At 39.5% G+C, this 15194-nt stretch overlaps 3 protein-coding genes across 6 annotated transcripts in view; 1 reads left to right on the plus strand and 2 right to left on the minus strand.

Moving 5' to 3' along the window:
* LOC122997100 (ligand-dependent corepressor-like) overlaps window positions 1–3336 on the minus strand; it is a 29287-nt gene extending 25951 nt beyond the window's left edge. The window contains exon 1 of one of the 3 annotated variants that reach the window (XM_044373071.1): window positions 3187–3324. In XM_044373071.1, coding sequence (XP_044229006.1) covers window positions 3187–3283 — 97 coding nt within the window. In that variant the 5' untranslated portion in view covers window positions 3284–3324. Of the gene's footprint in view, window positions 1–3186 lie in introns of all 3 variants that reach the window. The other 2 variants (XM_044373072.1, XM_044373074.1) reach the window with 2 other exon arrangements.
* Window positions 2914–10269, plus strand: morn4 (MORN repeat containing 4). Of its 2 annotated transcripts, none has more exons than XM_044373076.1 (5): window positions 2914–3086; window positions 5789–5862; window positions 7567–7681; window positions 7795–7904; window positions 7999–10269. In XM_044373076.1, the coding sequence occupies exons 1-5, from the start codon at window positions 3079–3081 to the stop codon at window positions 8145–8147; spliced, it is 456 nt and encodes a 151-aa protein (XP_044229011.1). In that variant the 5' UTR covers window positions 2914–3078; the 3' UTR covers window positions 8148–10269. The 2 variants fall into 2 exon arrangements, with proteins under 2 accessions (XP_044229011.1, XP_044229012.1); XM_044373077.1 differs by lacking the exon at window positions 2914–3086 and adding an exon at window positions 4398–4594.
* A 646-nt stretch (window positions 10270–10915) lies between these two features.
* On the minus strand, window positions 10916–14927 carry ankrd2 (ankyrin repeat domain 2 (stretch responsive muscle)). Its single transcript, XM_044373442.1, has 8 exons — window positions 14847–14927; window positions 12967–13113; window positions 12762–12866; window positions 12566–12664; window positions 12335–12433; window positions 12074–12172; window positions 11899–11997; window positions 10916–11798 (listed from the first exon to the last, which is right to left on the minus strand). Exons 1-8 carry the CDS (start codon window positions 14925–14927, stop codon window positions 11697–11699), a joined length of 831 nt encoding a protein of 276 aa, XP_044229377.1. The 3' UTR covers window positions 10916–11696.
* Between the last annotated feature and the right edge of the window lie 267 nt (window positions 14928–15194).

Genomic DNA, 15194 nt, shown 5'->3' on the forward strand with positions numbered 1-15194 from the left:
TTTTGAGATCAGCATCTTCAGAAGTAGTGTTCTGAGTTTTAAATGAGTCGAAGTGCACTGTGGTATAAACGCTATTTCAAATTCTCTTTTACATTCTACCAAAAATCATGGCGTAAACACTGCATACATGCATGTTTGGGCATTAAATTTGTAAAATATATGGCATAAACTGCACAAATCTTTACTGGAGACACAGACTGACAATTGAATCAGTGGGTGTGTTTATCTATGTTTGCACTATTTCTTTAAGTTTTGATTTTATTTTACAAAAACAAAAAAGTACAAAAACATTCTACTCAATCATTTTCAGTACTATTTAGAAAGAAATCATTATAAAAAACTAACAAACAAAATACAGCACACTGCAACAGAGACCACGGTGTCTATCTATGCTGTGAATTTTCAAAACTTTCTGAACACAGACGTGAGCAAATCATTAGACATAACAATTAGAATTAAAGATAGCTTGCAATTACGTTAATAGCTTTTGAGAGTATTTCAAGTAATTCCATTTTAGACCAAAGACCTTTCTCATCTTAACTATTTTTGTAAATATATAAGCACAAACTGTAAAAAAAAAAAAAAAAAAAAGTACAAAGCAAAATAAAACATACAAACAAAAAATAAACAAATAAACGGGTAAGGAGATGTTGGGACAAACTGGAGACAACTTGTTTACAGCACAAAAACACATCATATTCATTGATTTCCTTAAGATGATAATGGTAGGGAAATTATTTAGCATATTATTTACACCCGAAGAATTATAAAATAAAATAGCCAGGTTCAATGGCACTAAAGTATTGTATCCCTTTACCCAATATGACTGAAATATGCTTACTTGCACCTTTAAAGAAAAGGTCAATTTCTCCATTACATAGGTGTCCTTCATATTTTCAATAAAGTCTTGTAATACAGGCGGTTCAGGCTGTAACCATTCTCTTGTTATTGTTTTCTTACTTGCGCCGCTTCTTACACGCCGTTACTAAAGTCATGTTTGCAGGCAATTGGCCTTGGTATATCAAACCCAAACAGAATCTTGATATCAAGGACATTCTCTATAACCTTATGTATGTCCTGCCAAAAGGAATGAGTTACATTGCAGTCCCAAAAAATATGATAATGAGTGTCATTCACTAAACCACACTGTCGCCAGTATGTTGAGCCCTCTGAAAGATGTTTTTTCTGAGCTGGTGTAATAAAAAAAGCGTTATCACACTCTTCCAGCAGAATTCTCTGTACTTAAGAGAGCCGGTTGTTTGCCACTGGATTGTGCATACAGACCCCAGGCTGTATGCACTTTCTTTTCTATTAAAGCAAAAATAGGGATTCTGCAGCATGTTGCATTACTTAATGCGCCAGTACAGAAAACAATGTGTTCCATATTTCCCTATGAGATGGATAAAAGTGAGAATAACTCAAATACATTATCCAGTTTAAATATAGAACATAAAGAGCTAATTTGATAGTAAACATTGGGATAACCTGGCAACTCTCTCCTCCTCATTTGCTTCATCAATCTGTGTGTGATGGTGCTTAGCATCCACAGCGGCTGTTGCTATGTTACCGAGTCACAAGAAGGAGGGTGGCAAGGCATGGATTTAAAAATGGCTTCTACCTCTTCTTCAAGCATTTCTGTCGAAACTGAACAGTCCTAGGTTTGGCGTGATTATAACCGCTGTCTTAAATTTGGACCAACTATCCATATGTATAGTGGAAGAGAATGAATACTCAGAGAATTACAAACTCTATCACTGATGGAGGAATATGTTATATCCATCAACAGTTTCAGGAAAACAGCCATAGTCAACAATCTTACAGCAGCAATGTCAATTTGTTTTACAAATTATTTCACATCACACGAGGCATGTCCTGCAATATCAAACACGGGCATAATACACAAACAGAGATCATGTAAATGAGTAGTAAATAAAGGATGGTAAAGAGAAAGTAACATTCATTTTCAGCTTCACAAGCTGCATAAGAGCTTCGTCTTAAACTGTTGCACATACAAGAGGGAAATAAGGGGAGAGTACGACAAAGCTTTTAAAGGAAAATTTGCTGCAGTTGATCTCCAGTACTGTTGTTGCTACTGATGTCTGTAATCACACATAATTTGGCAACAATAACTGTGGCTTTTATCTCTACTTTATCTTGTTTATAATGTACTCGCATCCTGTGTACTGAAGAAGAACCAAACAGCAGGATATGCATGCATGAAGAGGAATGCTACACTTGTTTACAATAAATAATATGCTCAGCAGCAGGATATATGCCCTAGATAGCACATATACTGCACCACAGACCAATGAGGACACATGTGAGATGCAGTTAAATCAACTTGTGTAGCCAGTTTTATGTGGGGTACTTCAATCCTCCTAACCTGAGCATTTAAAGCTCTACCAGTCCTGACCCCTGCTGCAGGTTATGTGCTTGCTCCTAATATTATTTTTTTTAGCAACAATAACACAAAATTATAGTTTAGCTTCCACCTCAATCCTCCAACCGACCCCACACAAATATACACAATACTAAGAGCTTCAAACCCTAGAAGCAACAAATAAAAACCGACATTGCGCTTTTTTAATTATGTGTTTTAAGGGGCCTCAGACACTAACAAACCTTAAAGGAGTTTATTAGTTTCCGTCGAAAATGGAAACTCCCACAGCAGCGGGGTCCCAGTCACTTCCTCATTGCAGTAATGCGCGCCCAGGAGAGATGAATTGAGAGAGGCAACTAAAGCTAAATGTTAACATCCACAACAGGCACACATCGCCCTCCCCCATCCAAAATACAGTATCATCATACGTGAACGCGCAAAGCAGGGTCTGCAGTTTGGCCGACGCAACGCATATAATTCCTGTGCGACACTCCCTTTAAAACAAGCACGGTGCCCTTTAAACAAACTAACGTTCCGCCAGTAGATAACTAAAGTCTACAATTCGTCTTTTGGAACAATAAAAACAGGAAGAACACCTGAGAAGTATTGCAAAATTGTCTCAAACTGCAACACTGAACTATCGGCTCAGACTAGCAGCCGGGAGAAGGAAACAGTTGAGGACAAAAAGTCGCTCGGAGATGCCCGAGTGAGTGCGGTAATAGATGGTTATTTACACCGATATCGGTCACACAGAGACGAAATTCAAACTGTAAAACCGTACCCTGTGTAGCTTGCATTCTCCTTACCTACACAGTGAATGAGTCTGTGTCGCCACGAGTCAAGTTCCTGCCGAAAGTCGCGCCTGTCGATTGTGCATTGCTGCCTTTTACACTGACTCGCCATTTTCTATCGTTCTTCTCTGTCTGGCGGGCACCCGCACGGAAAGAGGAAGCACTCTGCCTGTTGTGAACGCGCGCGCCCCACGTACAGGAAGAAATCTCTCAGAAATCTCTGGGGGCATAGTTACTAAATATTCCAGCAATCATTTTTGATTTCATATTTACTGGAATAGTTTGGTTATAACTCTGCGATTTACTTAACGTGTGTCTGGTTTTACATGTAGCAGTAGCCCAATTAGATTTTTAGGCACAGTAGCAATCTAGCTTTTCAGATATTAGTATCTAAACAGTAGCCACATGCACGAGTAATAAATAGTAATAAATGCTATCCTGGAAATATCACGTACTATTTAAGATATTTTGTAGGAGTTACACTAAAAGACAATCTTATGGCAAAGGAATGGCAAAAAAAATATGTTTATATTGTGCACTTGCCTAGTGAAAACATTTTACCTGAGTCCTATACTTACCACTGACTGCATATAAAGTATATGGTGTTGACTGTGGTATAGTAAGAATAAGAACATACAAAGAATAATAACATAGGCTATTTTATACTTCACTAAAATATGCAGTATTATGGCTCACACATTACATATAATGTCGCCAAGGGAAAAAGCCAATTAAACTGTGGGCTGGTCTTGTCGGTTGTAGTGTTGAGCGCTTCAGGAAGCTTCAGAAAAAATGGCTTTTATAAATATGTCTGCCACTCTCTCCAAGCTGTAGCACACCAGGCCAATCAGAGAAAGTTTTCAATGAGGGCCAACAACAGTCATGCAATGAAACAGCGCGGCGGTCAGGCTGCAATGATAGTGCTGCCTTCAAGTGCCGAAGTGCCGTCGGAATTGTTGGAATCCTGAGATGAAGCGCATCTACAGCGCATGAACGTGAACACCAACACAACAAAACAAAAAACACGGCTTGTAGAAAGGAAATAGGTTTACATATGAGCTCCGACGACTTGAGTTTTTATCACAGGGCATATGAACCGAGTTAAACTATGTGATTTTTAATTTCGTAATAGGAATAGGCTATATGTCCCAGTTTATGTAGCTGTTGCAACACAGCAGCTCTTAATAATAAAACAAAGGTCACTAAAACGCTCTTTGCAGCAGATTTTCTTATCACTAGTGTGAGCAAGCGCACCTGGAGCCTGTGTGAATATCCTTTAAGACCTTTGAACTCGGATGAAGGAGCTTACGAAGACCACCTGAATGCGGCATACGTTTCTCAGCTGGTGTTTTCATATATTTTTACGCCCCTCCGCTCTTGTACGGTGATTCCATGCTTCAGAGACGACAAACGTAGTGTACAGGTAGGCCTAAATTATAGCATTATTAGGTGTTGTCGCTTTTCGTTCATAGTTGTGCTGCTAGAGGTTACAGTCGGTTTACATGGACCGTAGCTCTTATTCAGCAACATGTATCTAAAAGCGGCACTGATCGACACATATTGACAGCCATTCACAAGTTGGATATTTACAATAACGTCAGACACTGTTTCAGTCTTTGCGTGAACTGATGAATTATGTATTCAGTGGCGAGCGCTTGGGTAAAATTACACCTGACTGCCATTCTGTTTGAAAGCAAGACAGCCATTCAACATCATTTTCAAATGGGACCCATGCGACAAGCCTTTGTTTACGTCTGTTGTCATGCTTCTGTCACGTTTTCCAGTCTGTCCCTTTACAGAAGGCGTTTAACATCAGCCACCACCATACAATTGGGTTGACAGAGGATCTGGAGTAACTCGACCCACACTAAAAAAAAAAGTCAACTACAGTGACATTGCAACTACACTAAGGCTTTTCCCACAACATTTCTGACATTAATTTCCTCCCTATTTAAAAGCAGATGGCAGGAAAACCTTCTTCAGCTATGTAGCAATAGTGAATGCTGCATATCCTGCAAAATTATCCTGTTTTGTACTGTAACTAAACAAATTAAATACTTGTCACATGAGCCTGTAGGCTATGATACTGAGCCTGCATGTTTGTTCTCTTTCTTTATTCATTTCACCGATCAAAGGTGGTGCCAAATGATGTTTGTGTGTTCTTAAACCACATGCAGCCTGAGATCTGCTTTTATCAGCATTGTGCCATGAATACGCAGCTGGACTGGAGCATTATATAAGTAAATGATCAACAACTGTAACATTATGTCCTAAAGAGACAGTTCTCTGTTTCATGGACACTGGCGTGGATGTTGTCAGCACCCTCATGACAATCCCATTAGGGGAAAATTCTCTCTTCACTTGCTTCCCTCTAGTGAGGTCAGAGGTACTGGTCAGTTAAAGAATATCATCTTAGAGCTGGAAGAGACTTAGTGGTTTCCTCAAAGTCACCTCATAAGGGCAGATGCTTGCAGACACACACCCTTACTCTGTCTCAGCCTCTCTCCTCCCGAAAACTGTGGTGTGTTTTACTTTTAGATATAATCTGCCTGTCACCAATATAAATATGTTGTTTGGTTCTTTTGCCTTTTATAACAAGTGTGTTTGTTGAAAACAGGGGTGACATGACTCTGACCAGAGGATCTTTCACCTACGCCAGTGGAGAAGAGTACCATGGCGAGTGGAAAGAAGGCAAGATATTCCTTATTCTCAGTCATAAATTAACTTTGTCTGAAGCCTCACTGACTCACTGGAACCTTTTGAACTGCACACCTAGTCCTCATAATGTGTCTCCAAGGCATCATTTGTGTTAGTTATCAGCTGCGTGAAAGGGAATGATGAGACGCTGATAGATTGGGAAATATTTAGACATAAGTCTCCCTATATCCCCCAAAATTTATATTATTAGTTCTTATTAATAGTTGCAGGTGATTTTTCTAGCTTCCCTTATGCATGTTTTTACTTTCCTAAAGGAATAGGATTACACATAAATTTACATAAATCAAGCTTGACTCATATTTCTTGTATTAATAGATGGCCTCATGCACACTTGAAGCCAAATTGTGACCATATTTAATGGCCTGAGGAGAATGATGTGTGAATAACATGCTATCAGTCAGCCTCTGTGAGTAAGACTTGTGACATTATCTACAGTAATGACCCTCAGTCTCACTATGGGCTTGATGCTCATTAAATCATCAGTCCTGGATAAGAAGGTGTTTACAGTTGTCTTCATTTGGAAACTCTAGGCTACACAGACACAAACAAAGTACTGTTATTGATGTCGTCGTATTAGATAATGTTATTATATTATGCGGAAGCTTGCAGAAACAAATTTAAATACCAGAGGGAGCAAGAATCTTCTGTTCATGAACCGGTATGGACATACTAAAAAGGGAAATCTGTTTGTAAAGAGGAAACATCAAAAATTTCCATTGTAGTAAAGATTATGAGGATGCTTGTGCTGCTTTAACTCTTGCTCAAACCCTCAGTGATGCTATACTGACATGCAAGCTCAAGCTATTTAGTCAAATCCCAATTAGCTGGCATTGGCAACCCATGACGAACAGAGCCAGATTTAAAAGCTCTGGCTTTGTCAAATCTTCTGGATTAGACTTTGGACCTGTTTGGGGAATCTTAGAGAGGACTATGTCAGCTGCTGCAGTGAAACCAAATCAATGGAAACACCAGAAAAAAACATCATCCGGTCATTTTTTTTTTGAATGTTGTCTTTTTTCACAAGTGGTTTAGTGATGATTTTTAGCTGCTGGAAGGCCAATGAAACACTGTCCACATCATTTTAACTTGTGCACCCTTCACCCACTTTCCCACTGAGCAATTGAAGGTGCAAGCTAGATGTAGCAGAAACTTGTAGGTGTGCCCTCTGACATGATTATAAGCTTTAGTAATGGATCATAGGCTGCTAGAAGAGGAATGCAAGAACATTCCTTGACTGTTTTCACAGTCTGGATCCTAAAGTAGAAATCCCTGCTAAAAAATCTGCTGGATTAGAGTGCTGTAATTCCCACCGCACAGGAGGCAGATGGGACTCCTAATTCAGTGGTAAACCTTTAGCTGACAGAGAGGGGGGGAAGGATACTTAAATCCAGGCACGTACTGACTCGTGTGACATATGTAGTGGCTCTACGATACCAAGTGAATATAAAACCCTGAGCCGCATTGCAAGTTCAAATGCCACGCTCGATTGGTCGTCTCTTACAGTATGTTACGCACTATTACGAAAGAATAATCCGTAAGAGGCTAAGTGGTTAGATGAGGCATGATGACACTCGTGTAGATATGGTGTGCATCTGCAAATGGTATCAATCTCTTGTGTGTCCATCATCTGTTTGAAGTTTGAGCCATTACTCACTCTGATGGTGTGTGATTTTCCAGGTCGGAGGCATGGTGTTGGCCAGCTCAAGTTTCAGGATGGAACCTGCTACACAGGCCAGTTTGACAATGGACTCTTCCATGGCTCTGGCGTTCTGCTATTTACAGATGGATCCAGGTGTGTTAAGCAAGAGTGAGACGAAAGAAAGAAAGAAGATAAAGTTTGTCCTTAATTAGGTTATAAATGACACCATGCCTTTATTAACCCTGCTCTTTTATTGCCAATGTCAGGTACGAAGGAGAATTTGCACAGGGAAAGTTTCAAGGCACAGGAATCTTCAGTCGTTACGATGGCATGAAGTTTGAAGGAGAATTCAAAGACGGACGTGTTGAGGGATATGGTAAGTCTGTCACACTAATGGATTAGCTCGGCCATCATGAGGTCAATATTGTCTCTCTTTCGTTGGTCATAATGCCCTGTGTCTGGTCTTCCAGGGCTATTGACTTTCCCAGACGGAGCTCATGGTGTCCCACGAAATGAAGGCTTGTTTCAAAACCACAAGCTGCAGAAGAGAGAGAAGTGTTCAGGAGTGGTGCAGCGGGCACAGGCTTCAGCCACCAACGCTCGCAGTCTGGCACTTTGACTGTCGTGACCCTGGAGGAGAAACAGTCAGGGTTCCAGCACCTTCCAGGAGGGCCTCAGGGATGTGTACTTGTATACTCCCCTCCAGCTCTTCTCTCGCTGTCTTTCGCTATTTTTTTCTGCATCTTTTTTGCTTAGCCTTCACAGTGACTTGGAATGCACATGCAATTTGACCAAACAATGGATTTCTGTAAGACTGATTTGAAATGCACAAAACCATGAAGCACACCTTTAACTTCACAAGTCATGTAAGCAGCAAATTCTGCTGTTTTTCTCTTGTTCTGAATATTGTACTCATAAACAGTGTCTTAGTGTTTTGCTTTAGAACAGTTAGCTTTCATTCACCAAACAACAGAATATGGGAGGCCTCTTTTTAGCATTTCGTTGCACATCTGGTACTTTAAAGAGGTTTTTTCCTGTATTAGCTGAGGAGGTGTAGTGTTGTAAGTCTGTATGGGGAAGACAATTAGCCACTAATTAGATATACTCACCTCAAAAAATGCTGCAATCCATCACGACAGAGAGTGCAACAGTGCTGCTGCAAACTGTATCATTCAAGGAATGCATTTTTTCCACTGGTGTTTGTCTTTTTAAAGATCAGTATTCACGTTTGCCTTAAAAATGTTTTGGTACAAAAGTACTATAGTTCAAGGGTGTCCGTCTGAAAATCGGATGACACAGATGACGTGCCCTCCCTTTCCCTTCTCCTCTGCATCATTTGCCCTAAAGTGTCTGTCATCCTAATGAATTCGAGGTCTGTTTGAAGATTGCCTTCACTCTGAGAGACACGTTGCTAAGCTGGTGCTGAGTTTCAGCTCCCATCACTCACGAGTCCAGCAGCTCTCCTCTAATAAACCTCCCACTCCCAGTGGAAATCATGGAGATTTAACTGGATACTTCTCTCATGCTTTCCCCTGTACAACCTGAAAAACCTGGTTGACTGGACATCCTCAAACTTGATAAATAATAATGATTAAATAGATTGTTTTAGGGACATAAATGAGGCAGCTGAATGAAAGAATTGATCAATCAGATATATCCTTAAAAGTACGTAATGCTAATGTATGTCTTTTTGTGAAGTGTATAGATATTTACTGTTGATGGTGTTTGCTCTGATCTATCAAATGCATCAAGACATAATCGTGTCATGAGAGGTACATAATGGTGTTACTTAGTCATTTAAAATTTTAAAAGACTTTAAATAATTTATTAACCTTTGTACAATCGCAACTAGTCTGTGATTACAGATAAATTCAGTGTACTTGAACAGTTAATAGGCCTTACAAAGCATTGTAGACGTGGCTTGTCTAGGGTTGCCTTCATGGAACTTCAACCAAAGACAATCAAATGATACTGTAGGTAAGGAAGCCTGGAGCAGTCAACATGAGCTACATATGTTATTTCTTACAGCTGAACAATAAAGACAAATCAATAAGGCTTTAGTGTGCAAGAAAAACAAAAGGAGTGAAGATTAAACTGGGAATTGATATGAGATTCTGTTGTAAATATTCCTGAAGTCTCTAGTCTGGATTATTGCAGTTACCAGTTTTCATTGTTGTCATATTCTATGAAGAAGAAAAAAAAAATCAATACTCAATATTGTGAACCCATACTGTTGCTTGCTTTGAATACCCCCTTTGGAACGTCAGTATGCTGCAATCATAAAGATTGAAGATAACATTAGAGACAGAAATGCAGACCAGTGCATGGTCCAGTATCACCATCCACAAGCACACAATGGTACTAAAATCTTTGCTGTGTGTGCAAAGTGCGTAATATGCTGCATTTCAAATCATGTAATAGTATTTTTCTTTTCCACTATATCAGAGACAACGCCTGCTCAAGCCTCCTTTGCCTACACACTCCTGCCTGAGTGGAACTGTATACACCAGAATCACACATCCATTTCCAACTGGAAACAAATGGTGCTTTAAAAGCGTGCCTCTCCGGACTTTCACCTGCCTGGAAATATCATTGCCATGGTTACCTTTTTTTCAGTAACTATAATGTTGCTTTGAGTGCTCTTAGAGAAAACTACTGCATAGTATCCTCTCATTCTCCTGGAATAGGTCTGAGTATGTATCACATAGGTGGTAAACGGTTGATGTGTTTAATAAAACCTTGTGTTCAAAAAGAAACATGTTTTTCAGCAAATATCATAGTACTGGACTTGGACACGGTAATTCAACAAAGTAGTTCGTTTTGAGATGATAATGCAGCCATTCCTGATCTTTGAACACAGTGGGCAAATTGTGTGACATTTGCAGCCATAGGAAGGAGTTTTCATGAAGGAGTTTTTACAGTTTCATGGATAGACATGTTCCTCTGGTTTTGGCTGCGACACAGCATGAAGCAGAAGCCTCCAGTTTCACTCCCATCCCCCTTCTCATTCTGCACCACTCCAGCCCTCAGCAACATTACAGCACAGCAGCATGCTGCTTGTAGTTCACATGGAATTGAAAACGACAGAACTAAAGCTGTAAAACATGTATGAGTCCAACAGATTTAAGAGGGGAGTTATTTTTTTTTTCTTGCTGGTACATGAACTATGTTATAGTGATGATATCTCTGTTTAGGGTCAGATTGACAGAAAAGGTGACAACGCATTTGACATAGTGTAGACAACCTTGTATTGAAAACAATATTCCAGTCTCCACTTAAGTCCCTGACAGTTAACACAGCCCTGCTTGGAACAGGAAATATGGTGTGTGGCTGATAATGTATCTCATGAATTGTCTCCAACAAACATATCGGTGTATAGCAGAGCGACACGCCTTTCAAAACAGCTTTTTACATTCATGTTATGAAAAATATAGCAGTAGGACAATATTTGTTGCATATAATGTGCTCTTGAAATTAATGGCAGTATTTATAATGATTAATTACACATACACAACTATATCATGAGCCTGGGAAGCAAGTTTTTGGTTTCCCTGCTTTGAATGACCAACCTCCCTTAGGAACATTTGAGCCACTGATGATAGAAGGAAAATATGTCCACTGAGCTCCCCTTGAATCCCTGACTTTAGCGGGGGCATACCAGCCATCTCTGCTATCGTCAGCTGACGTCTTGAAACACAGTGCTACTGTGTGCTATAAAACAAGGGTCGCTTGGTGTATACTCAAATGTAGCCTCTGTAGAACACTATCTATTAATGTTATTCAACTTACAAAGGCATTATAAATCAGACATGAAACATCCATGAGAGTGCTCTTCAGATCATAAAGCAAGGTTTGAGAAATTCAACGTTTTCTTTTCCCCCATTCTTATGTTTTTCTTCTTCTTTTTAAACATAAGAAGATCATCTTGAATCAATCAGACTGACATTTTCTAGTGTCACAGTTCAAACTAATCTTAGAGACTTAACAGCCGTGCCCTGGGAAGGCAGATTTTGATGGTGGGCACACCTCACATCTGTTCATGCCTATAGGATGATGCATGTACTCAAACATGATGTGCTCAAACCTACAGTGGAATACAGAATGAATTTTGAACCCAAGACAGATAGAAAGGGAGGTTATTAAGAATATATAAGTAGATGTACAGCTGTCACTCCTCTCTCGAGGTGTTTTCAGGCAGCACCAAACTCTGCAGGGTCTCCATGATGTCAAACTGCCATTGTTTTACCTGCTGGACTGCTGTCACTCCCTCCTGTAACACACGCACAGTGTTAACAACCTATCTTACAATACAGTCAATACATATCCTTTGAAATCATTTAAGCTCCTAAAGGACAGGTGAAAAAACTCACATGATTTTTTATTTTTGTGTCAGCTCCTGCAGCTATGAGCAGCTTCACTATTTTGTATCTGTTGAGCTGCACTGAATCGTGCAGGGCTGTGTCCCCTTCCTTAGAGTAGGGAAAACTGTATCAGTGACAGAAATGAAATACAGAGATGATGAAAAGTATGAAACACGCTGCCTACCCTGTCCTGGCAGTTGAGCTTGGCACCGCATTCCAGCAGATACTCCACAATGATGGTGTTGCCTGTTCTTGTGGCCACATGCAGAGGAGTGCTATACAACTGCAAGGCAGACATTGAAATACACTGTGTTTGGGTTATTTGCATGCAAATCCACACACAAAGAACCAACTGTATAAGTATCAGTACGAGACATACAATATGCTTACAGGTACACAAGTATGAGTACAGATACAAGTGCAGGCACAGACAAAATGCATTCACCTTATCTCTAATGTTCAGGTCAGCCCCGTGGCTCTTCAGAGCTTTAACAACTGCCAGGTTTCCTCCTCTGCAGGCCCAGTGTATGGCTCTGAAGCCCAGCTGAAACACAGTAGGAGGGCCGCCATCTTATTAGCAGTGCTGACGCCCAAGCCTCTATAGAGGCTGGAGCTTCAGTGTGAAGATAATCTCCAATCTCACCATCATCTTTACAAACAAGCCCATACGTCTTACTTGATCTTTAAAGTTGATCTCAGCTCCGTTTTCTAGAAGCATTTGGATCACCGCAGTGTGTCCTACCATAGAGGCACGATGTAGTGCTGTCCTCTTTAACTGGAAAATTTAAATATATAGTTTTATAAGTAGAAATAAAGTTTATTGCAGTATGTTAAAATTGAACTACTTTTGCCGCCACACAGGGAGTGTTTACCTCATCATGGACATCAGGATTCCCACCATTTGCCAGATACTTGTCTATTGTATCCAGTTTGCCTTGACTGGCTGCATTCATGAATTGTGTCATATCCACGGGCCTCTGGTGCGCACAATACGGAGGGAGAGACAGAAATTAAAATTTTCATATCTTTGTTGTGCACATGAAGATAAGGTTTTTTGTAAGATCTACAGTGGCTCACCATAGGCATTTCCACAGACCCCCTGGATGAGTATGTTTTCTTGATCTTCTTATTCCTTTTGCACAGCTCTGTAATATTCTCTGCTCCATTCGGGCCCAAAACCTCACAGCGCAGATCTGAAGAGATTCTCCTCACTCTCTCCTCTGCCTGGGAAATAATACAAACAGTAATAATGTAGAAAACAATGAGTTTGCCTATGAGAGAGGTGCTATTGGTTTTGCAAATCAGAGTGCCAAGTAGGCTAAGGGGTGTTTAGAGCTGGGAACAGTGGTGTTAATGTCAAAAAGTCTCTCCTTCTCTTTTCTTCCTGTTCCTCTGCGTCATGCACACACACACACACACACACACACACACACACAGACACACAGACACACACATACACACACACACACGTTCATATACACGTGCATCCAACCCTTCAGTCAAGTCACGCCCAGGAGTTGAGGGTGCATTCATTCCACAAGCTCCTGGTTTTACTTGCTCCTCACTCCTGTTGCAGCAACAGTATGTACTCCTCTTTTTCTTTTTTAAGAGGGCTCATAAACACACTGTTGTGGGGAATTATGTTATCTATAAAGGTCTCATTACTGTCAAGCAATACATTGTAATGTTTATATTGTTTGATGACACACAAACAGTCAATCACTTTCCAGCCACAGCTTTGTAAATTTTCCTTTAGTGTAAACCGTCTCATTGATATATTAGACCACACACTTACCATAAATATGTAACTATTCTCCTTTTAATGTACCAAACCCTGAAAGTGTCATCCAGTGTTTTTTGATAAATGTTTGATCTTTCTTGCTGGAGCTTTAATGCTTTAAATTTTTTCCTTAAATTCACAGCATGGTGCAAGCTAAGCCTGGTCATAATAAAAACTATGTTCCCAATAAACTGCTACCTATGCTGTTGATATCTTTTTGCATTATTTATAATGGCATATAGGTAAAAGGGCTGTGTCTTCATTGTACATGTATGTCTTTATCTGCCAAACATTTTTGTCTTATCTGACTTATTTTATAATGAGTAAAAAAGTGTCGTTAGTCACCAAACCCATATAATTTTAATATATTTTCATTTTTAAAAAATGCAGGAAGAAATTAGATTTAACATGGAATTTATGTTAACAAATGATCCTCTTTTGTTGTCATTTCATTCTTTAGTTTGGTGCACATACATAAATAAAAGATAATCTGAATCTATGGCAAGTTAGACTGTGTTGTTTTCAGAAAACAAGGGGGGAAAGTATGGCATCAGGAAATAAAACTTTACATTTTGATAACTTTTCACAAATGTCTTGATACGTAGAGTTCACTGTATGACTAAATAGGATTATAATGTTTATATATTTAATTGCAAAGCATGTGAACAAGAGCCTCAGCTGTCAATAAATACTTGAAAACTTGAAATAAACTTCAAGTAAAAATCCCTTGACTAAAACAGGATTTACAGAGGACAGTAAACTGTGGGTCAACACATGAGGTTAGGATGGTAAAGTATCCATCTGCAAGCTGTTTCATATCTTTTCTATTTGCATGTGCTTATCTATGTGTTTTGTGTATCTGCAACCTGATGTTCTAATGCTAATGTACATTTGTGAGGTTTGACCTCAGTGTCTTCTGGGATATAACAGCTTGTTAAAGCTGAAAATGAATGCACATGTCTTCATGTATAATCCCTTTTTATATATTTTTTTTACAAATCAAGGCTTTTAAACTTGTGATGTTGTAGTAACTAATATTAAGATATATTAATATAATATTAAGATAATAAATCATATACAATCTACTGTGCTGGAAATCCTCCCGGTGGTCAGTATCTAATAACAATTATTGTATCACAAATGTCACTTGGGAAACATAAGTACTTCTCTCACCTACCTGAACTCTCTTTTCTATTCCTGTTTTCTGGTCCATCACTTTGGTTGCCCACTGCACAACCTCTTCAGTCTCTGTTTGCATGAAATGTGTAATAATACAAACAAACAAAAAAAACAATACAATGATGTCTTTATACAAAAGCACTACAAGCCCAATGGCTTCCTGACTGGAATGCTGGGTTCATGGCGGGACATTGTGCTACACCAACAAACAGGAGTTTGTTCACTTTCATGTGTGTATGCATATGTCTGTGTGTACTTGCCAGTCTCTCCTTCTCTTTTCTTCCTGTTCCTCTGCGTCATGCACACACACACACACACAGACACACAGACACACACATACACACAC

Source organism: Thunnus albacares, chromosome 14 (genome assembly GCF_914725855.1).
Source record: "Thunnus albacares chromosome 14, fThuAlb1.1, whole genome shotgun sequence".
NCBI lineage: Eukaryota > Metazoa > Chordata > Actinopteri > Scombriformes > Scombridae > Thunnus > Thunnus albacares.

Coding starts and splice junctions, on each gene's coding strand:
- ankrd2 (XM_044373442.1), bottom strand. CDS start 14,927: ATGCAAACAGAGACTGAAGAGGTTGTGCAGTGGGCAACCAAAGTGATG. Junction 12,867..12,966: donor GGTCTGTGGAAATGCCTATG/GTGAGCCACTGT, acceptor TGTGCGCACCAG/AGGCCCGTGGATATGACACA. Junction 12,665..12,761: donor ATCCTGATGTCCATGATGAG/GTAAACACTCCC, acceptor TAAATTTTCCAG/TTAAAGAGGACAGCACTACA.
- morn4 (XM_044373076.1), top strand. Junction 7,682..7,794: donor CTATTTACAGATGGATCCAG/GTGTGTTAAGCA, acceptor TGCCAATGTCAG/GTACGAAGGAGAATTTGCAC. Junction 7,905..7,998: donor CGGACGTGTTGAGGGATATG/GTAAGTCTGTCA, acceptor CTGGTCTTCCAG/GGCTATTGACTTTCCCAGAC.